Here is a 24,452-nt window from a genome sequence, read left to right as displayed (position 1 = left end):
GGACCAAAACTGCTGTGTTAATAAACCAATTTTTGACAAAGACTTCTTGGTTGCGCATTGCCATGAAGAGCATTTGATAATACATGTTCTTGAAAGCGTTCTGTGTCGCGGTGCGAAACTCCCTAAATACTGCCGGATAGGACTGAACAAGTTGTACCTAGCCACATTGCTAAGGTAATGCATATATGCACACATCAGTACATACATGTGACAATAAAGGTCTATAAAGCCCCCCCCCCCTTTTTAACATCCCAGAATTGCTACAGATCATCTCTAAGCCAATATTACCTCTAGAACGAGTCACGTGACAATGACAATTACACCATAAGCTGGATGGAAAAATCACCAGATAGAAACTTAGAAAATCACAGGAATGATATACAGAAGTATAAATGGCAGAAATAAAGCTGAATAAGCTATATAAAACAAATAGTAATAGTTCTCTGAAGAAAGACTTGAAAATAATTTTGCACAAAGATGCTCTCTGACTGAATCAACCAAAATTTACAGATACAAGTCTATAAACATATACAGCAAATAGAAATCTAATATAACATGAAAAATGGTGAGATACACTAATAAGTTCACCATTCCTATAACATGGTTAAGTATTAAAGTCAAGACACGTGATTGTGGCATCTTTGAGGTGGTGAGGCGATTAAAAATGAAGTCTTACATTCTTGTACAAAAATGTACATGTACAAAATTAGACAATACTGAATTATAAAATATCTGAAAAAAACGATATATACATCCAACACTAATATGGGAAGCAGCAGCTATCATTAGGAAGTAAAATATATTTTAAATTAACTGCCATGTTTTCTTTGCTAGCAAAGAATTGAAAAGGAGCTCTAGAAAATTGTAGATTAAATAATAAACAAATACAACAATACAAATTTATTCAAAGTCTTTATAATCACTTTCATGCATGCCTGCTTTCGTGGTATGTAAATTTTATAGCCATTTCCCAAAAATGAATTTGGGAATGAAAAAATTAAAAGCACAAAAAATAAGAAGATACCTGTAGTGACAAGCACACTTTTTTTTAAACCAGTGAACTTTCTAATGCTTTTGAGGTGGATCAAACAAACTGATAAGCATTTAAATGAGAATATGTTAGTATAATACCTCAAAGGTCAAAAAAAAAATCTTTGTCATTAAATAATAAATAAATCAACTCATTAGCTCTTGACATCTTCCCTATATTACTTCTTACATCATATCTCTTTAGTGTTTACTTTAATTCAAAAACTATTTGTAGCTGTTCTTTGCAGCCTGTACTACAGAAAAAAATGTATGATTGCTTTGTGATCTCATTTCTCAATGGTACATATTATTTTAACCTGACAATTGTTTACAGACTAAAAAATTGTGACAAACAAGTAGCAAATGACTACTAATAAGCACATAAATTGAAAAATATAATCTAGTACAGGTTTGTGACATGACGTATTTCAATGATACATGATAGTACACTTAGGGCATAACAGAGTTGTACAATGCACAGGAATGTGAATGACTGGAAATACACAATATACAAAGGAAAATGTTCCCATGGCGATAATCAGAAATATTTCAAAATAGAGGATCATCATCTTACACAATGTAACATACAAATCTTATTACAGTACTGCATTTTAAAAGTACTACTTGACCCTTTTCATAATAAAACTTTACCTTTTTTTAATATTTTCTCTTTTATTCTAAATCAGAATAAACAACTTTGTATACATGTCTACCCGGTAGGACGAAATTCCTTGAATGCTTGAGCGCCTATAATTAGCCAAGCCAAAGCCTGGGTAATAATAGCACGGCTGCTGGGAGAACAGTTTTCAGAACAGGAGTGGCTACACTGGGTAAAAATATACTGTTATTATTATTATTATCATTATTACTTACACTAGCAACCTGGTTATAAAGACTGTCTCTGTGAAATGAAAGTACTCAATGTGACCTACAAAACTTTACAAAAGCTTGACCTTTGGTTTTATCTTCATTAGCATAATAAAAGAATCAGCTGTTAAATTGTAAACAGTCAGTGATAGTAAAATCAGCTTTTACTTTTTTTCCAAAAAAATAAACCATAAGGTTATACTTGTGAGGGGATCTATACATCTAGTGTTACATCACCTCATATTCTACTTTCTTAAAACTGCAAAAAGCAAGTTTCTGCTCTATTCACTAGACAGATATTGTTTAGTGACCTATAAAGTAGATTACTTTGTGGGCACAATTCTGTGCAGAGCACTCACTTGTCTGTATTCAACAATTCTATGAATACACTATAAAAAGAAAGAAAATACATTGTGTAAAATTATACACAAAATATGTTTTATTCAATTTGATTGCCCCTCCAACTTTGGCACAAAATTTGGAGCAAAATATAAAAAAAATAACAAAATGAAATGTCCACTTTAACCAATAAGGCATTGTCAGGTTCAATAGCGGGACTAGTTTATTTAGTTTGAAATAAAAGTAAATTCAATAGTAAGTTTTCCTATTTTCCTAAACATATCATTCCACTGCAGTATCATAACACTCTTTCAAATAAGGAATGTTCCTGATCAGCTTTTCAGCAACTTATCATTCTCTATTTTGAAACAAGGATAAGGACACATTTCTAGTCATGATCCAAGGATTAGGTAGGGATGATGTTACAAGTGTTCACCAGCTATTATCATCAATCCTATTCAAGAACACTCATTTCCTACTTGGTACTGTGGTGCTATGAAGGGAAACTGTTGTATCTACAAAGAATGGGAATTTATTATCCATTGCACCATTTTAGAAGATAAAACTTTCTCCAAGAAGGTTATTGACCCAGGAGCAGCAGTTGCATAGGTGACTGGCAGAACCAAACTAGAAGATCACCTCCAGTCCTACGAATCTCAAAATTTTCCTTAAAGACCCTAAACAACATGTAGGCCTTGAGACAAGACTAATGCAAGTGCAACTTGTGAATGAGAGGGACCTGTGCACAAGTCCCAGTCAGGGACTTTAGACTGCATGTTCAGACTACTACAAAGCGTATAATGTTTCCCATCTGATGGGGGGCAGGACAAGAACTTGGTAGTATCTCTTGACAACATCCCAAACAGATTCCAGATCCTGATACTGAATTCCAAATTTTACCTCTCGCCATATCATCAACAAGTCCAGATGAAAGAGAGCGAATTCTTCTACCTTATCCCTTCTGCAACGAGTATACAATGGTCCAAGAGGGGCATGTTTGCACTACTGGTGGCAAGTAGCACCAAACCTGACCCTATCTAGTCTCACTTTGGTTGATCCATGAACGATTCTCCTTCAGTTCATTTCCCCCAAGAGAAGATTCCACCCATCATGGTCCTAGAGGGCGCAGTCTTGCTAGTGGCCGACGACTTGCTGTCCGGGTTGACACTGGCCATATAGGGGGAATAAAAAGGATTGGTGCTCCTGGGAGATGTATCCTCGCTGTTGATGGAAAGCAAATGAATATAAAGGTCATAGGAATGTCAAAGGTCAAGGGTCACAGGGAATTTACATATAATTTGTTTCTCTTTGGCCAATATTGCTTCAAGTAGGAAGTACAAGTAATACAAAAAATGAATATATTTATAAAATGGAATGTCAAAGGTCAAGGGTCACAGGGAATTTACATATAATTTGTTTCTCTTTGGCCAATATTGCTTCAAGTAGGAAGTACAAGTAATACAAAAAATGAATATATTTATAAAATGGTGCTGTGTTGTCTGAATATCACATTTGACATAAAATGTGCATTTCTGTTCTAGTAGCTTTGACTTTTCACCGTTCTGACTTTCACCATCTTGACCTCCACTTTGAATCAGTGTACATTTTTTGAGACTCTAGCTGAATTCTACCTACATTGAAGCTTTACCCATACTTTTGGTACAGCTCGGTATATGAATTGGGTGATCCCATGCATATAGATATCAAATGTACCAAGATTAACAATAGTACAAGCAAATTGCTGTTTAGTGACACAATATGTGTCACAAATAGTGTGGTGCATAGATACACAAGCCAGACCATATTAACCAAAGGATGCATGCAGTTTGTAAACTTCATTGAAAGGTCCATAAAAGAATTTACAATATTTGTTTGTATACAGAAAATGCCATCAATTATTCACCAAGCTTCTTAAAGGGATAATTGTTGAACCCTCTAGCCAAGATAAATGAAAACACAAATAATTGCAGTATTTATTTAACAACAAGTGGAATGCCTCTGGCCGTCTCACCTGCATCACGCGGTTCAATATAGCAGCAGTGCTGACTTTGAATACTACTCTAACTCGCACAAGATGTTCAGTGATACATGGTTACTCTTATGTCCACTTTTTATGAATTAGACCAATAAACTTACAGAGATATGATGGTTATTCAACAAAAAAACCCAACATGGTCAAAGTTCATTGACCTTACATGACCTTTGACCTTGATCATGTGACCTGAAACTTGAACAGGATGATCAGTGATACTTGATTACTCTTATGTACAAGTTTCATGAATCAGATCCATAAACTTTCAAAGTTAGGATGGTAATTCAACAGATACACCCAATTCGGCCAAAGTTCATTGACCTTTGACCTTGGTATGTGACCTGAAACGCGCACAGGATGTTCAGTGATACTTGATTACTCTAATGTCCAAGTTTAATGAACTAGACCAATAAACTTTCAAAGTTATGATGGTAATTCAACAGATACCCCCAATTCGGCCAAAGTTCATTGACCCTAAATGACCTTTGACCTTAATCATGAGACCTGAAACTTGCACAAAATGTTCAGTGATGCTTGATTACTATTATGTCCAAGTTTCATGAATCAGATCCATAAACTTTCAAAGTTATGATGGGAATTCAACAGATATCCCCAATTCGGCCAAAGTTCATTGACCCTAAATGACCTTTGACCTTGGTCATGTGACGTGAAACTCATGCAGGATGTTCAGTGATACTTGATTAACCTTATGTCCAAGTTTCATGAACTAGGTCCATATATTTTCTAAGTTATGATGACATTTCAAAAACTTAACCTCAGGTTAAGATTTCGATGTTGATTCCTCCAACATGGTCTAAGTTCATTGACCCTAAATGACCTTTGACCTTGGTCATGTGACATGAAACTCTAATAGGATGTTCAGTAATACTTGATTAACCTTATGGCCAAGTTTTATTAACTAGGTCCATATACTTTCTAAGTTATGACGTCATTTCAAAAACTTAACCTCAGGTTAAGATTTGATGTTGACGCCGCCGCCGTCGGAAAAGCGGCGCCTATAGTCTCACTTTGCTTCGCAGGTGAGACAAAAATTGTAGGGAAAAATGTGAGTAGTGCTAGGGGTATATAGACACGGGTAGACAAATATAGAACCAAATTCCCTGAGATTATGAACCAAAGTCCCTAAACCTGATCATAAGTAATGATCCTTTGCCCGAGCGATTCTTTCTGGATAAGATGTTTTCCAGCAGTCCTCTGGGGATCTCATAATTTGCCAGGCATTTCCAATCTCTTGCATCTGACATTCTCAATGAATGTTAAAGCTAAGCTTTTGTTCATATATTATTAAAGAATTGTTTAAAGACCTTTTGTCTCAATTATTTCTTGCGAGAGAAGACGTTTCCCATCTTTGTCTTCTGAGCGCTCATCTTAATAGCCATCTTCTTTCTGGCATCCTCCCCCAGGTGGGCCACGTGCCCCTGGAGGTTGTGAGCCATGTTGTTGAACGATGAAGATCTGATGGGGGAAAGGGCCATTGGAGGGCATGGGGGGTGTTGTTTCAATGATGGGTGCAGGAATGAAGAGATGGGGCATGGAACATGGTGGGAGGTGGGGGGGGGGCATTGTTTCAACGATCCGTACAGGAATGGAGAGACGGATCAAAGGATGGGGGCCAGGATAATGGGGACACCCAAGAGGTGGGGGAGGGTAACGTTTCAATAATAGGTGAGGAGATGGTGGATAGGTATGGGAGAAGGACAAAGACAATTGGGAGGAACAAGAAAAGGGAGTATTGTTTCAACGATGCGTATCAGAATGGGGAGATGGATCGGTGGATGGGGGCAAGGATGGGGGGGGGGTGAAATGGAGACATGGGCCAGGGACATGCAGGGGCAGGGTTTTTTTAATGGACATTACATGGGCCATGTTTCAACATGGGCAATCAAAACCAGGCGTGGATAAGTTCATTTATTTTCAGATGGAAGATGAAGCAAGAATGCAAGGATTTTTTTTTTTGCAATTATAAATACAAGATGTCATGAATAAAATGAAATGTGTGAAATGCCGGTCACAAGCCATAGCCATGCAATAAAAAAGCATATTTAAGCATATACAAAATGAAAACAATGGCAAGAACATAAGAAATACAATAAAAAATGCATATCAAAAGCAGAAGATCATATCAAAACCAAGATAAATATTGGAAATACAATAATCAAACAATCATACACAAATAGCATGGATAGAATAGAAAATGAAAATGTTAGATGGGGTAAAATATCAGATAATTTGTTGATACAAACAGTGACATGAAAATAGTAAGCAATTGAGTTGATGGATAGGAAGGAAGAGACAGTGGGTAATCAGAGTATTATTAATAGATATCATCAAATGCAAATTTAACACAATTCAGAAATGACAGATTACATTTTTAAAATGAAAAATTAAGAGAATGAAATTAGAAAGAGAGAATGAGATATAGATAGAGAGATGGAAGAATAGAGAGTAGAGGAAGACAGAAAGATTAAATTATTGAGTGCAAGAGAAATAAGAAATGGTAAAATACAGAGTGAGAGAAAATTAAGAGATAATCAAACGGAAAAAGAAAAAAAAAGAGATGGAATGAAGAATGAATGTATATTCATGTAAATGGAGGAATTCAAATATTTTGTTAGATCAATATAAAATGAACATGGGCAAAGGTATTAATATAAGCATGGATGTTAACAAGATAAAGATTTTCATGAAAATATTAGTGGGTACAAAAAGATTATGTTGTTAGAAGCAACATTTATGCATTATTGTGGGATGATATCCAAATATTATAGGGTGACCAAGATAAAAGGGAAAGGGTCAATCGGTTTATAGGGACAGGGTGTGATCGACATAACAAGTCAATAGAAAGGATCAAATTATGAGAGGGAAAATGAGGGTGGGAGAGAGGGAAAATGAGGGAGGGAGGGGTGAGAAAGAAAGAGGAAAAAAGGAATCAAAGCAAAGAAATTAGTATACATTTATAATTTCAGATACTGTTACCTATGAATATGATTGTTTGTCTCGCAAGGACCGGGGAATCTTCCATTAGGAGCAACAATAAATTTTAAATTCAAGAAAGGGACGAATATAAAAGTACAAATTGCAAGAAAACAAGCCCTTCCCCAAAAGTGCATGTTTGAGTAGCCCTCCACATTTCCCAAACAACAATCAAAACATGCAAAAGCAAAAGTATAAAAATTTCAATGCATATTTTATCATTATAAACAAGGATGTTCCATTTTTCAAATGGAAAGGTGCTGTTAATTACTAAATTATTCTGCCAGAAAATGATTTCCAATAAAATAAATGTTACTCTCATCATCAAATATCATATATACATCCCCATATATAATAATATAATGTCAAAGGATCATATAGATGTGAGTTTTTTTTTGTATAATCAAATTTCAACAAGCATTTGACTGTTGCAAAAAGAATGGTAAAAAGTTTACTAGCATCCCATTTCAAGATTCCATTTTGTTATTTTTTAAAAATAATATTCTTCTCACCAAAAGTATCTAGCTTCAAAGTAAATGATTAATAATAAATATAGATATCATAAAAAGAGGAAATATCAATTGATAGAAGAATTGATTAAGTCACACATTTTGTTAGTTCCCTCTTAAACTTCCCACACAATAGTCCAATTGGAACATTCTGTAAAAATAATACCTGTTTCCATTATGGGAGTTTAAAAGTAATTTAATATTACATACAGTAGTTGTCAAGTGAAAGTTACATTGAAGTATGAGTTTAGAATATATTTCCATCAAAACTTTAATGTTGCACTTTACAATGACAGAATTCAAAACTGAGAAAGAAATGAAAGATGGGGCATGTGTAAAAATAAAATCTCACCTTTCTTTTCCATGGATTTTCGACTCAAAATCTTTGATCATTGAAGAAACAACACCCTGTAGATGAAAAAAAAATCAAGGACAGAAACAAAGGAAGACAGAGAAAGAGAAGAGGAAGAGAGCAGGAGAGACACACAAAGAGACAGAGAAAGACAAAGAGAAGAGAGACACACACAGAGAAAGAGAAAGAGAAAGAGAGAAGGGATAGGGGTGCAGACAGAGGGAAAGGGCAAAAAGAGAGATTTTAATAACATTGTCAAATGTGCTGTTTGCTGTGGAAGAGTGAGTTCCATTCACAAATAATTTTAGCATCTACTCATTGGCAAGACAGATGGATTATAAATAAATATACATGTACAGTACAAAGAACTTGAACAAATTAAAAAGTAAAAAATAAGAAAATAAATCTTGATAAAATCTTGCATCTCATATTTCTATCCAGGTAGGGTCCTGTAACACAAAGTATAGCAATGATCACTTAACACTGTATTGACTACAAGATACAATCAATCGTGAAAATCAAGAGTATGGTCAGTTGCTGACCATTGTGTTACAGGACCATGAGCATAGTAGGGAGGGATGTGATACATGTATCTCTCCTCATATAACATTGGGGTGTTGGATACAGACATGCAAACTTTGGTTTGTAAAGTTAATAAATTTATCAATGACTGGAATATGGCAAGGCTGTTGTTCTCTATCTCTGAAGTTGAATAAGAATAAAAACATATCAAAAAATTATTGTGCAAAGTACGATATTTGCATCTAAATAAATGACATTATTTGAAATAAAGTTTGATTCAATTACACAGTTTATGCTTGACATGACTGGAGCATGTTATAGGATGGTCAGTCAGATTTTCATTAAACCATTTTCATTCTCATCAGCTTAAGTTGAAATCTAATCCTTGTAGAATTGATAACAAATACCTGAATGCAAAGTTTACTACTTGTGAAAATATGATGTTTATCGGAAATTTAATTGCTTCCACTCTGTTCAAAAGGGAAAAATGATTGGTAACTATCACACAGATACATAAAACAACATGAAATAGCAGCATGAACAAGAGATGCTCAAATGGTACAAAATATAGCAAGTGGGTCGAGCTATTCATCCTGGCATGAATTATACCCATGCCCCGTACCCAATAGGTACTGGTTTTGAAGATAAATCACATTTGTAGTAACGATTTTAAAAATGAGTTTGTATAGAATAAAAATGAGTTCGTATAGAATCATATGAATTGGCCACCAACATGTCTGTATGAGCAAAAAAATATGGGCCAAAGGATTCTGGAAGATATTGTGTAATTGTTAAGAAATTAGCAAAACAAGCATTAAATTTTATCCATATGTCTGGTCTTTGTCAGTGTGATGATTTTTTCAGCTTAGATTTCATGATTTCACAAATATCAGTTGATAAATGTAAAGTGACAATTAATCTTGGTTTTACAGACTTTATCATGAAATCAGTGTTTACTACAACTACTCTTACTTTATCTCAAAACGTTTGACTGTGCAAGGAAGTCGAGGTCGACTCTTGTGTTCAGAAAAGTAATAGTATAAAAGACCAGACTATTTCAGTAATAAAGTAATTTTATAACTTGAAAGAGAACTAGCATCTACATGTAACCTCATGTTTTAGTGAAAAATTCAACAAAATATCCTCTGTTTGAATTATTACTTAAAGGGTAATGTGATACTTTAGTATCGAATAAGGGTATTTGTAGAATAGGAATGTAAAGAAACTGTGCTGAAATATGGTTGCATAATGCAGTGGCAAAGCATGAATAAAGCATTGGCACTTTATCTCAGCTGTTAACCATAATCAAAAGGAAAAAGTCTAAATGAGATTCAAAATGTAAAACAAAATTTGTACACACATACTGGTGAATGCTGCTGTTGGATATAATTGCATTGCCAATTTGAAAACTGAGAAAAAGTCTCTATATTAACCCTATCTAGGCCGGGGTATTTTGGGAGTTCCTATGGCCGGGGGGGGGCCTCCCAGGCCCCCCCCTAAGATCTCGGCCGTCGACCGCGCGATCGCGCCGAAAATTGGCACGTGGGTTGCCTGGAACATAATCTACAAGATTGTATAGTAATTTAATTCATGCGAATCGCTATTAAGTGATTATGCTAATTTATGCGTAATTAGTATGCGAAATCATACTTTTTCCTCTAACTCCCTAAATAAAGCTCCAAATGTACTAATTTTTGGTATAGAAACTCTTTGTGGTGTCCTTAGCAAATGTACATGAAAAAAATTGGGATATCAAGTCATTTTCTTATGTATTATATTGTTTTTCGCAATTTCTTATGTATTTCTTTGTTTTTTGGACCTTTTGTTTTTCATTGTTTTTTCAATGAAATTTGTTGGGGACTCTTCTGTGATCATAAAAAGCATAAAATGAATACATTTAGACTAGCAAAACTAAAAATAATCATACATTTATGAATTTTGGTTGAAAACACAATTTGCATTGACTTTGTACACGAAATCACGTTTTTGAGCAATTTTCAGTCTGACATGCACTTACTTAATGTTGCGTAACTTCGGAACCACGTACCCGGGTGACGCAAAATTGGTCTCAAAAGTTGCGCAAGACTTGAAAGTAAAAAGTCAGCGAGCGGCGCGGTCAAAAAATTTTGCGCGGCGAAAATATCACGCGATTCGTTGAGGGCCTAGATAGGGTTAAAATCCAAGAAGCAACAATGCTGTACGGCCTGTAAAACTGAGATTCTCAATGTAAAAGAAAATTTGTGAACACATACTGGTGAATGTTGCTATGGGATACACATTGCCAATTTAAAAATTGTTTGCATAGGAGAACGAGCAGCAACAACATTTTGTACATTTGTATGCCATACGGCCGATTGATAAACTTTGTAAAATTGACATTCACAATGTAAAAAAAATTGTGCACACATACTGGTGAATGCTGCTAAGGGATACGATCGCATTGCCAATTTAAAAATTGGGAAATTGTTTGCATATGAGAATGAGCAGCAACAACATTGTTTATATACAATGGTTGGTGGTGAACATAGTTCAACTGAGATTCATAATATAACAGAAATTCGTGCACACTTTTCTGGCGGTTATTTTGTATGGATAATGATCACATTGCCAATTTGAAATTTATGAAATTGCTGGCACATGAAAACGAGCGGCAACAACCTTTTGAATATTGATAGGCTGGTGGTAGACCTTGTACAACTGAGATTCACAATCCAGGATCTGATTCCTCACCTCCGCCTGCACACAACGGTCATAGAGGCACAAAGGATGGGGTCAAAGGTCATACACGAAGGAGTATTAATAAGGACTTTCAATTGGCTAGTGATTGTTGGATAGTAAACAATTAAATACCATACTGGAGAATGGGCGAACTGTTTTTTCTGAGGTGTCTGGATGTAGCTATCTTTCTCAACTTCCGAGGCAAGGCTGAAAGATAGCACCTCCGTTTATACCACAGAGGAATGGTAGTTTGTTTCATCCACTGAAACAAAAGTTGATTATTTCCTTTACATGCCACAACAGAAAGTATGTAATTATAGAACTAAAAGATGATTTATTTCTCTTTAGTACACAGTGCAATGCACTTTTACCAATGCTAGTACAGAGTGCAAAGCACTTTTACCAAGAGTAGTACATTGTGCAAAACACTCAATTATGTACATACTCCAAGTGTTGACAATGTTCTAGCGACTCCCAATCAAAACTGTTAACTTGAGAAATAAGTGAAAAGGAAAACACCACAATGTATTTGATCGGTATATCAACAAGTTATTGGGTGATTCCCTTTTTCGCTAATCCTAGATAGAGCAACATTCTAAGTTAGTAAAATATTATGTTAGTGTTGGTACTGAGAGCATGAAAAGGGTTGCTAAATTGAGCCTCAATAAGACAGTCATTACTGCAGTAGACCGGTGGGGGGGAGGCTGTTCCATAAAGCCATTCACAAAGCTTTGTATGACTGGTATATACCCTTGTTCTAATTAAGGTATCAACAAAAGTTTCCTCATTTTTTAACAAGTGGAACTCATTTCACCTCAAACCCTGTGAATTTTAATCTACAAAGATCTAATTACAACTGAAGCTCACAAGATTTAGAACTCAAGAACACGTTTATGAAACAGCATCCAGATGAGTCAATAGAGTGGCATATTGCGAGGAAATAGAGGATCAATACAAAACAAAGAGACAAGAAGGGAAAAAGGTGGGTAGTCGTTCGGAGGGACAACCAATTACAAAGTACCAGGTATGATACTTTGTAATTGCCTGGGAAGGGAAGGTACATGTACAAAACCTGAGGTTTTCATGACTGATTGTACATTGAAGTCAACAGAATCAATCATAGAAAAATGTTCTACAATTATTGCTAAACTTTGTTTTATGGGCCTCTTGTTGGTGTTTCATAAAGCTGTTCCTTACTTTAATACAAATGACTTTATGCATGGCAGGTGACCCTTTCTTGTGCTATATCTCTATGTAGCTGACTTAGTGCTAAGAACATCGTCCAGTCGAGCGGAAAGTCACACTTTAGTCACACTTTACAAACAGCTTCATGGAACAGTCACCATGAACCTACAGGACTTACCTCATGTTCTGGAAGAACTGTCTCCATGTCTTTTCTTAAGCACCTTAGTCCTGGGAGCATGGCATCTCGGATCAGATCAACAGACAAGACTGGTCATGATATTGGTATTAAGGAATATGCAACACTCTTTGATAAACACTTGATCTACATAAGAGTCAAAGTTTACATTGTCATTTTGTGTACAACTAGTTCAACTGCCAACCATTTTGTCTGATTTAGACTTATCAGTTCAAATAATATCAAGGTTGCACTAGGGCTGATTTCCCATTTCAAAAGGTAATTAGAGCAAAAAATGGTTATCAAGCCCAGTGATAATTAGCATGATTGGGCAATAGACCTTCTGGCCATAATCCAAAAGCCAGTTCGAAATAACAGTGGGGTCAGATTTGCCACTTGCACATCATACCTACACATCCTATCTTATCAACCTGACTATGACTTGGAAAAACTGATAAAAATGGTGATGTATAAACAGCAAATACTGTGATCTAATCTCCCAAAAGGGATCTAGAGAACAGACAAAAAGAACACAAATTTAATGAAACAAGAAAAAGCAATTGGACGTTTGGAAGTTGGTCCTACTAAGCCATGCAAGCATAAGTGGTACTTAACATTTCACCTATACATTATTCTTAATCTAACAATCAAATATCATCATCTATTTGTAATCTAACATGAAATGTTTACATTAATCTAGGAACTGTGTGCAAACACACACATTCAGGTGTAATGATGCAGGATATCATGCTAAAAGCAAATAAACTGATTACGCAAAATAATATTGAAGAAATGAAAAGGATACAGCAGCATGAGATTGCACTGTAAGCTTCAAAGAGAGCCATAGCGACCTCCGCTCTGTTAACATCATTGGTTGATTGGCTGTTGGTATAGGCCATAGCTGCTAGTCGAGGTAGTATAACTGGAAGGAATTACACAAGGGGATTATAATTGTTATCGATTTTATTACTGCACAGAAAAAATGTCACCATTTACATGAGTCATCCAAACAGGGTTTTTGCAGACAAATATTGAATATAATACATACAAGTAGGATATCTGCGCAATATAAATACCCTATATTATATATGTCAATTTCATTTTTTTTGGTTTGAGGCAATTATAGAGGACTATAGGATGTGATTGAATTTAGTTTATGATACAATAAAAGTACAACATCTAGGAAATCAAGTGAGAGCCTTTAGACTTCCAGAATTTTGTGAGATTATACATTTAAACAGTCTAGTCAAATGTACTGAAACAAATATATTTTTAATCATTTTTCATCAATTTCTTTGGGAAGTTTCATGAAAACTGTGATGAATTAAAAGATTATAACAGTGATATCTGCCATGTTACAACAGCAGATAAGCATGCTAAATGAAAAGAAGGAAAATTACATAATTCCCTCAAAATTTCAAGCTTCATTTCCACAGAACACAAAAACATTTTATATCCTTTTTTAAACAAGATATTGTAAATTAACATACATATGTACATCATAGTTTTTCTTCTTCTTTATAAGACAGTGGATTTAAAATGTTTACGAGTTACAATAACTCTTCAAAATGAAATCCTGATCTACGACAGATTTAAACATTCCATCCTGCCAACTTACACTCGTCCCTGAATTTGGGTTCTGCGTTAGGACCAATCTTGGCCAAAGTATGAATAACTTGGACCATGAGTGAGTGTTCCTGGGTGTAGTTGGTATCATCAAGGAAGGTCTGGAACTGAGTGTAAACCCGGTCCAATGTCTCCTTCTGATTGGTGTTCTCTAGGATGGTACCAAAGGCAGGAATGGTGGCCACCCGGACAGAACTGGGTCGAGAGAGAAAGACAAAAAGTGATTAGAGAGAAGCAGAGAAAGGAGAGAATGAAAATGATCATTAATATTGAAAGAGATAGAGGAAGTAAAGGAAAGTGTGATGATTAAAGGGAGTGGAAGTGAGAAAAGAAAGGGGGAAAGGAGTGAGAATTAAAAGAAGGAAAAGGATGAGGTGGAAATAATGAAAAGTAGGTGGAAATGATGAAGAGTGAGGAAGAGGAGAAGATTGAAAGGTGGAATGGGCAAAGAGGGGAAAAAAGTGTTGATTAAAGGAGGTGAAAGTGAGAAGAGGAGGGATAAGGGTGCAGCTTAAAAAGGGCTAGAATGACAAATAGGGGCAAGGGGGATTAAAACGGTGAAGGTTAGAAAAGAGGAGGGGAAAGAGATGAGGATTAAAAGGTCTAGAGTGACAAAGAGGGGAAAGGGAAGAGGATTAAAAGGGCTAGAGAGACAAAGAGGGGAAAGTGATGAGGACTAAAAGGGGGTGGAACTGAGAATGGAGAGAAAAGGGATACAAGGAGAAGGGTGATAGTGGAAAGAAAGAAACAAAGGAGGTGCATGTAAGGGGAAGGGAGTGTCATCAAAGATATGTACAAAATGCAATGAATTAAAAATTGAATCATCATGAAATCTTAATTATTTTTCCACCCCAGTCTGAGGTATCAAAATATAGCAAACAGCATCACTAACAAAACCTTCAAAACAGTCACTTCTTCCCAACCCCTTCCTCTCAAACGAGGAGTGTGAGTGCTAGCAAAACATACAATTCAAAGAATGCATTAGAGTGAGATATAGCAATCATTAGGAAACAGACAGGACTCCTTTCTCACACCTGCAATTCCCATTACTTACACATCTGAGTCTCCTGAGAGGGTGATGAGAGCAGGCACCACTCTTGATGATACCAGTGATTCATTGATTCCCTTGGCAAGTAATTCAAAGAGTCTAGCAGTGACGATGCGGACGGAGGAAGCTGTATGGACCACACAGCTCCATAAGGTGGCAAGGAGGAGCTCATGGTAGGTCGGGTTTGCACTGTAGTCAGGAAAAAAGTAGCAAAATATATCTTAAAGCTAAAACAATGTATTTGCATCAAAAAATGATTTTATGAGAAAATATTCCAATATCAAGTTTGGGACCATATCATCTAGATCTGGTACATTTACAGAAACCTTAATCAAATATGATCAAACAGAATATTACAACACAGAGGGGGGAATTCCCAACAAAAGCTAATGACAATATTACTACAAAGTGGTATTAAATATACAGAAAGCAAAGGAACAAATGAAAGTCCATATTGGTGATGCAGTGACAAAACGTTGGGCAGAAGAGTGGTCACAACAGTCCTAATGGGGTTGACATACACTGTTTAAACACATTTTCACCACAATTTACTCAAAATCATTGTCAAGCATTTAACAAAATTCAATAATCAATCATTAACAAATATATCTGGCCACAAATTTGGCCCCCAGTACTCCAGTTATTTATAAAATGGCAGATTATTCTGCAACTACCTTTAACCGATACACAACAAACTCACTGTAAATCATTGAAAGCAAGATGGACGCTATCCTGTGGTGCCTGGCACTGACCAAGGATCACGATGGCTTCTTGAAGGTAATGGGAGATCTGATGCCGATCGTCTTCCCGATGGTGGCTACCGAGAACCCCACAAACAAACACCGGTAACGTGGCTTTGGCTACTGCACTTTGGCCCGAGCGGACAAGAGTATCTAAAAGGTACAAAGGTTAGCAAATGAGCATAGACATAGTTTGTCCCAGTCACTGAATCCCATTGTGATATTTGAATTGTGATCAATTCCATTCTTAAGATAACAAGTCATGATATTGAACACTTAATATTACTTGTATACTAGTAATATATACAAATACATTTGATTTTCATTTTGATGTCACAGGTATTGCAAAAAGAATCACAAATTCTATTCCTTTTGTTAAACTCCATCTTAAATACATATTTTACATTATACAGTACGTCCCAGAAAAAACGAAACCGAGATTTAGCGATCATTTATCATTACTTAATCATACATAAAATGGACAAATGACCTACCAATTTAAAGCTTAGAATCTCCTCTTTCATCTGATATTACTTAGATTATTTTTCATTCACGCATGAGTGAGCAAATACAATTTGAAGAAAGGATATCAAAAACTCATTTTTCGGGGGGTATCTGGGTTTCAAAAAGAAAACCACATTTTTGAAAAGTTCAATATCTCCTCTTTAATTTGATACCTAAATTACAGAAAACGGTCATGAAATAACAAAGTTCTGGTCATTTGAAATAAGGCTTGAATTTAAATAATTTCATAAAATGAAGAGGTTCTCCAGGCTGGCTTTCAAACTCACTCGACACTCTGTTTTGTTGACGATCAGCCATGCATTAGATCTTTTGTTCACCATGCGAAAGCTTCTGTGGGAAACCGGTGAAAACACGTTTATCTCATGAAATTATGGAAATACAAGCCTTATTTCAAATGACCAGAACTTTTTTATTTCTTGACCATTTTCTGTAAATTAGGTACCAAATTAAAGAGCAGATATTGAACTTTTCAGAATTGTGATTTTCTTTTTGAAACCCAGATACCCCCCGCCAAATGAGTTTTTGGTATCCTTTCTTCAAACTGTTTTTGCTCACTCATGCGTGAATAAGAAATAATCTAAGTAATATCAGATGGAAGAGGAGATTCTGAGCTTTAAATTGGTAGGTCATTTGTCTATTTTATGTATGATTAAGTTATGATAAATGATCGCTAAATCTCGGTTTCGTTTATTCTGGGACGCACTGTATAGCAGCTTAGCAGGAGTGCCCTTTGTGGCCAAAAAGGGCTCTCCTTATCCTTGTGTTTTGTCATGTTAGAAATACCTTAGAAGGATAAGGAGAAGAAAGACACCACGCAGGATTCATGTTACGAATCTAGCTCTACAAGGTACCTCATATGACACACCAAGCAATTTGACAGTTGACTTAAAATGTTTCATTGATTAGTTTTCTTTGAAAGTGTACATGGGAAATCATATTCATTCATTATCCTGTACAGTTCCAAACAGTTCCATACTTGTGCATTTCTTACGACCAATCAAATATATTGGCTTGATTGTTCATTATTCTCTGACCTATAACAATGTATACTTCATTCAAATAATATTGGAATGAACTGAATCTTTTGAGAGTTATACAAAATATATTAATATTAGTTTGATTTTAACTATGGCAGGCAATTCATGTCATTATTGATCTGCCAGGGCTTGTCAAAATTAAAGTATTTCATTCTCTCTTATGAAGTGCTTTTTTTTATTCAAATGTTTTGACACTACGGAACATGCTGATATTTGGCATACAAAATCAGTAACACCAAACATGGAAAAGCATACAGTGATTAATACAAATGTATGAGAAAACTTCTGAGTTTTTATTTGGTCTTTCATCTATACTTACGATACTGTTCTTTGGGAACATTTAGCACTGCTTGGAACTTTGGTGTAACCTGAAAAGGAACACAGAAAAACACCTTTCAACATCAATATAAAACTGATTGCCTTGATGTAGCCAAGATAGAAAAGAGAAATTAAATAGATTGATTCACACAAGATACAACATAGCCATATCTACAGTGATTTAGTATTGACCATGATCCTACTAATTTAATACCAAAGGATACCCCCATCAATACAATACATACATGATAATCATTATTCACATACATCAGAAATCACTAAAAAAAAAAAGAGAGAACACATACCCACAGAGAGTAGAATATTCATCATTAACAGAAAGTTGAAACAAAATTAAAAGTTGATTTATAATGAATAAATAAATAAATAAATAAGATTAGAGAAAACAGATGTTTTATGAAGTTGTAATCACTATGCTAATAGAATCTCAAATTAGTCCCAACTGTGATGCCATAATGATGTTGGGGAAAATGATTTTATCACTTACTCCATTTCACAAAATGACTATAAAAGTTTTAATCAGAATGATACTATTCTTTAAAATATGTTAAACAATTAAATTTATCATTATATTTTTAACACCACCTGGAGCAAAAGGATACGAAGTAGAAAATCATAATAGTGCCTGATAATGAAGTACATGCCAAATGAGTTTACATCATGAACTGTTATAATCTACACACCAAGTTAACTACTTTCTTATTCCTTGTCCAATTTCTTTCAAATTTTCAACATTTTGTATTTCTTATGCCCATGCTGACAATTAAATAATTTTACCTCCAATGTTGGATATCCCATTTGGCCTTAAATTGATACAAATAGATAAGCAAAATTAAATGATGTAATTAAAGCTGCCATAATGATTTTTCACGAATTTCATAATTTTGATGAAACTTCCATTGTTCTGTGAGTTGAATTTTACTCCATTGACACAATATACATAAATTTCAAGCCAGAGTACTGATTTAAAAAGCTAGGTGTATTTTTTACCTTTGTATCCGTGAATGCGGGACCAAAAGTCTTGCAGATATGAACAAAGAGTTTGGTGAGTGCTCTTACACAGTTAGTATGGGAAGCGTCCAACCTACCAGCCACTTCTAATAACCTTGGAATGCTGTCAATGGGAATAGAAAATGATAAACCATAAATAAGAAATTATAAGCTGTGATAAATTAAGAAATAAATACAAAGTAAGGCATTTAGAATGCAACCATCCTATTTTACTCTATATTTGATATTTCAAATTCCTTTGGATTTGATTATTTCCATATTTGAATTATTTGTCAATCATTGCAGGTTAAAGCTTACTAAAACAAATATTTTTTCTTCTATCACAATAAACATAAATTGGTGGTGATGAATTTTTTTTTAACTGACTGCTAAAACCAGAGGACCAACAGCCTAAGGTCCTCTCCAAGAAACCTGGTGATGACGATAAATGCCTTCCACAGTGGCACTAGAGCACCAAGTGGGAATCAAACCAACGTCACCAAAATCTAAAACCCACGACTGGGCTGAAATCTCAAACACACAAGGAATATAACAAAGACTATATATGACAAGAATCAAAAAGACTTACTATTCATTTGTGAGCCAGTTGTAACTAGGCCATGATTCCACATCTCCCTCTTGAATGGTGAATGCCTCAAAGGCCTTCATGAGCCTGATGAGTCGTCTCTTATCACCCATGATGATGGTAAGGTTATGAAGAGAGCATAGAGGCTTGGGAAATCTTGTCACTGTCAAAAATAAACGAGTATTATTACTCTGGGCAAATTCAGACAATGTACTCAAGCTACGTAGAATCCAAGGGCTTAGAATCGTTCATGGCAATCAAAGGCTTTGGACAAGTATGCTCTAAGGTCGTGTATGCCCTTTGACTTGTCTCAATGCAACTCTCTCTCTCATTGTCCTTAGAGTTTTGATGTGCCCTTTTTCCCCAGTTGTGCTGTAATTTGCCTGTGCCCTAGAATAGTGAATTCTCTTCACAGTGTTTATTGTTATGGTAACTTTGGCATCAAATGGTAGCATCTAATATCATCCAAGGAATCCTTGATTTTTATTGGCTGTTGAGCATTGTAACCATGGTAGTAAAAGATAGCAGTACAGAAACTTCTCTACAATGGGCTGTTGATAGAGGAAATCTTGAAGGGTATATTTATATAAACAATACAAATCATCATCAAGGGCATTAGTAAGAATTCCACACACAAGATACCTTTGAAGTATTCAGAACAAGCCAGAGGCAAAGCCAAGTGCATTTTGACTGAATCATAGGTAATAGTTGAAGGTAACTGAACACAAAGGTGTGCATTATGTTGGTTTAATATAAAGATAGTGATTTGAATCCTTGATATTCTAAAACAGTCGTTATCTCAAAATCATGTCTGTTCAAACAATAGACTGATGCACACTTTGTATGACGTTGTAAGCTCATAGTGCCCTCCCTCATAAGTTACATGATTACACATAAAAGAAGTTGTTTGAGGAGCGCCGGCTATAGATCAAAGCAAGCAAGGCACAAAATGGGTTCAGCATCTAAGTAGGTGACACGATGTCAACACACAAAGTCTATAGAACTAGCCATCAGTACCAGTCAGCAAATTTCCTCTTAGCTAAAGTAAACAAAAGGTCACATGATAGATATCAGCCAATCACTTATTTTAGATCCCTACATAACAAGCATTTACCTTCAAGTTCCTCTTCTTCACCGTCCTCTTCCACCCCATTCTGTAACTGTTCTTCAAACGGTCCAGTCTTGAGGATGTTGGCGTATAAGGCAGGAACGAGGCACTGTAACGTGTGAGCGTAGTGTTCTATCAGCCTCTCACCCTGTAGGAGATCTGGCTTGGGCCTTTGAAGATCCTGACCCAGAAAAAAAAGGAAGTGTGAAAGGGAGAAATTTATAATCGGGAGGAAAGATTTAATCTGTAATTTGTATTTGCAATTTATGGAAGGCTACATGTGCCGAAAACATTGAAATACTGTTACAGTGAAGACATCAATGAATTATAATATTGGGTTATTGATAGAGTATATTTTTACAAAACTTGTGGAACTCAAGCTATTACAAACTTTCTTGGCAAAATAAGTAAAACAGATTTCTTCACCATTAAAACATTAGCCAATCCACATACAATAGATAACATGTCTTATAATTTCATTTTAAGACTGATGGTAATCCTTTGTTTTGTGGCACAGTTGAATAAACATAAGGATCATAGCATTGTACATTCTTATCACATTTGGCTAGCTTTAGATGAACCACATATTAGGATGATAGATAAGACTAGTCTGCTGTGCAAACCTGTCACTCGAGTTAAGGGTCTGAATGTGCAGACTACAATTGTGTACTAAAGGCCCTCTTGCTGAATTGAAACAGCAAGTTGTGTATGTGCTAGTCTTTGTGTGTAGACACACTTGTTGATCAAAGTTTCAATCAGGGTCTGTGCCTGCAGACTAAGACAATACTATGGCACCATCACCTTTGCAAGAACTAGTGTATGGGAAACAATTCAGCAAAAAGAGAGTGGTGTAAGATGGTCCCATCTCAACTTACAATGGCAGTGACTTCTAGGCGTTTAAGTACTGTTGAGATGAGGTTGGTTTCCAGTCTGTCAAGATCTTGGGCCCAGGCAGCAAAGGCAGAGAGAAAGACTTGTTGAGTTGCATTGACTACACTGTCTGAGCTATCACCCAGAGCCTTCAGTAGCAGGTCTAGGCCCTAGGTAATTAAAGAGGTGACATTTTGAAGAAAAATGTGATACAATGCAATTTTGTATTTTACTGAATACTCATTACTCTGAAGCCTGAACCTGGGACTATCATACCCCCAATTGTGTCATTATCAAGCAATTAGTAGGAAATCACTTAAAATTAAACTATTCCTCCAACAATATCATGAGAGCAAAGAATGCTTGCAACCCCACCCCTTTAATATCACATGATTGTCACACTAGAATCTACACATATTCAACCACAACTTAATACAAATTTTAGGTTTCAACGATAGGTACCTCTAAATCTGCGATCCATTTATTTCTCACTCCAGTTCTTTACTGAAATGAATCTCCCCATCATTCCAAGAGCCACACAGACAAATATTGACAGCACACTGGCACATAAAGCTTAATACCAGCATTCCAACCCCCCACTCAAAGTCAATACCAAGGATCAGGCTGTCCCCATTTCTAGAAAGTTCAACTCAAAAGTCATGGGTGACATGGTCCTAAATATTTCAGAAAAATGGATCACCTACCTGATTGTATTTGTCTGTATCATCTATGAGAGAGAAGACAAGACCTAAGCTCTTAACGGCCGAGCCTCTGATCTCCTCTGCTCTGTCTTCAAGCATCTGCTGTAGCATGGAGAGGACTAACGAGCTACAGATTTCTTTCTGCATTGGAAAGAGAAGGAAAGAGCGAGAGAGAGAGAGAGAAAGAAGGGGGCAGAGAGTGAGAAAGAGACAAAGGGGAGAGTGAGAGATAAGCTAATAGAATGTGTAATGCACTGATATTTTGTATCCTCTCCTCCTCAACCTTCACTGATAATAATCTTTAGGATATATAGCAATCTGGGCACTTCAGCACAAGGGTTTGAAATGAAGTGTAAAGATAAAAGTATCAAATTTTCTCAGTTTTTATCTTTTAGACAAAAAAAGTGCCTAGTTGTTTTCCCTCCACCAGTTACAAAATTTACACAGATTTACAGAGTAAAAAAAAAGGGTTCAATCTACAAACTAATAAAAATAATGACAATATCCTATGATGTGGTTTATCATGTTTTCTCAGCTTTTGTTTTATAACAAGAATATGTAGTTTTTGCCCTCCCCATTATTGAGTTCTTTTTATTAATAAAAATTCACACAAAAATGTCAACATTTATGACAGAAATATAAAACAAATAATGACAAATTCCTACAAGTATGATGCAATCTGGTATATCACTTACTGGCAAGTGAGGAGATAGTGCTCCACATGACTCAGCCACAAGTAGTCTTCTTTCCAGATACTTGTGTGTAATTTGTTCCCAGCATTGCGGAAGCAGTTCTGACTCTGCCTTTGTTGGTCCTACATGTTTAGCAAATGCTACGCAGCCACTTAGAATGATTTGTCTGGGGGATGAGAAAGAAAAGAAAATTTGATGTCCATTCATATGCCTGTAATTTATTTTTCTAGTATCTATTATTTTTAAAGTTCTACATCCTAATATTCTATTTGAATAAAAATCATTCCTAGCAGCAAGATGTTCATGAGCTCTATCATTGAAGGAAAAAATGTATCTGTGAAATCAATTTGTAAATTCAATTGATTACAATGACACTACTCTATATCTACATTTTCACAGGAAATGTTTAAGTATTCAACCATAACTTGCTACATTGTCCACCTATTACATGCACATAGATTTGAATTTCCTATTGCTCTTATTCATAGATTTTTCACATAATACAGAACAAGTCTCCATTCTTGAAACATCTTTTTTGATAAGATTCTCAAACTTTCAAACCTCTTCCTATCTAATCACATTGGTCAATAAAATCATGCCATCAATGCACAATTTACCTTTGGTCTTCATCAGGTTTCTTGATGAGATTGAAAAGTAGATTTAATAGCTGATCTCTTTCTTTGGCTTCGGGATGGGAGCTGGCCGTACATAGGATTAACGGTACAAGTTCCTATGGAAAGAAGGAAGTTAAAGATACAGTGGAAACTGCAGAGTACAAAATACAGGGGCCCATTTTGTAAAGGCTGTTACAGCGGTTTTAAGCTACTAAAATAATTTGATTGGTGGATTGTGAACTTGTTATGGATATTGCATATTTGTTATCATAAGAAGTCTTTATGAAACGGATATGATTAAGAACCGTAGTGGGATGACACTGGCCAGCTTCCAAAAGCTACATTGCATGAAAGATTTCATGAAGTATTTCATGAATGATAGGAGAATGAAGTGCAAACCTTTTCCAGGATAGTAAACAAATATATCAGGCTTTGAGAAAGTATAGTGGAATTATTCATCCAAGGTTGGTCTGGCAAGTACTATTTTTCCCGAGGGATGCAGCCCCGAGGGAAACATAGTAGCTTTGCCGGTCCAACCGAGGATTAATAATTCCCACTATGCTTTCAAATGAAACACCTGATATATTTGTTTTATATCCTACTTTTAATAACTTATAACCAAAATTATGTGCTGAGCTTGCAAAGTCCGGTTACTTGAGTTGAATTACCCACTTTTCTCCGAGCAATCGCGCACAGCGGAACGCAGATTAGTGCCTGCGCCGACGCATCCCTGGACTTGCCCGGAAGAGAGAGCGCGCTGGCCGGTACGCCCGAGAGTTAAGCTAGATATCCAGTTTTGTGAAATAATGACGTCAGACCTCGATATATCCAAAAATATATCGAGGTCTGACGTCACG

General features: G+C 35.7%; 1 protein-coding gene across 1 annotated transcript in view; it reads right to left on the bottom strand.

Annotated features, from left to right (window-relative positions):
• Window positions 1-2,418: 2,418 nt before the first annotated feature.
• Window positions 2,419-24,452, bottom strand: part of LOC121409343 (RAB11-binding protein RELCH homolog) — a gene marked incomplete at its 5' end in the record, with an annotated part of 34,404 nt that continues 12,370 nt past the window's right edge. Inside the window, 15 exons of the mRNA XM_041601279.1 lie at window positions 2,419-3,456; window positions 8,123-8,178; window positions 12,726-12,814; window positions 13,528-13,644; window positions 14,341-14,543; window positions 15,403-15,585; window positions 16,097-16,289; window positions 18,018-18,066; window positions 19,025-19,148; window positions 19,614-19,773; window positions 20,725-20,899; window positions 21,594-21,758; window positions 22,293-22,430; window positions 22,985-23,147; window positions 23,599-23,711. Coding sequence (XP_041457213.1) covers window positions 3,315-3,456; window positions 8,123-8,178; window positions 12,726-12,814; window positions 13,528-13,644; window positions 14,341-14,543; window positions 15,403-15,585; window positions 16,097-16,289; window positions 18,018-18,066; window positions 19,025-19,148; window positions 19,614-19,773; window positions 20,725-20,899; window positions 21,594-21,758; window positions 22,293-22,430; window positions 22,985-23,147; window positions 23,599-23,711 — 2,070 coding nt within the window. The remainder of the gene's footprint in view (window positions 3,457-8,122; window positions 8,179-12,725; window positions 12,815-13,527; window positions 13,645-14,340; window positions 14,544-15,402; window positions 15,586-16,096; window positions 16,290-18,017; window positions 18,067-19,024; window positions 19,149-19,613; window positions 19,774-20,724; window positions 20,900-21,593; window positions 21,759-22,292; window positions 22,431-22,984; window positions 23,148-23,598; window positions 23,712-24,452) is intronic.

This window comes from Lytechinus variegatus, chromosome 2 (assembly GCF_018143015.1).
Source record: "Lytechinus variegatus isolate NC3 chromosome 2, Lvar_3.0, whole genome shotgun sequence".
Taxonomy (NCBI): Eukaryota; Metazoa; Echinodermata; class Echinoidea; order Temnopleuroida; family Toxopneustidae; genus Lytechinus; species Lytechinus variegatus.
Note: the sequence above shows the minus strand (reverse complement) of the source record. Positions and strands in the feature narration are given on the sequence as shown.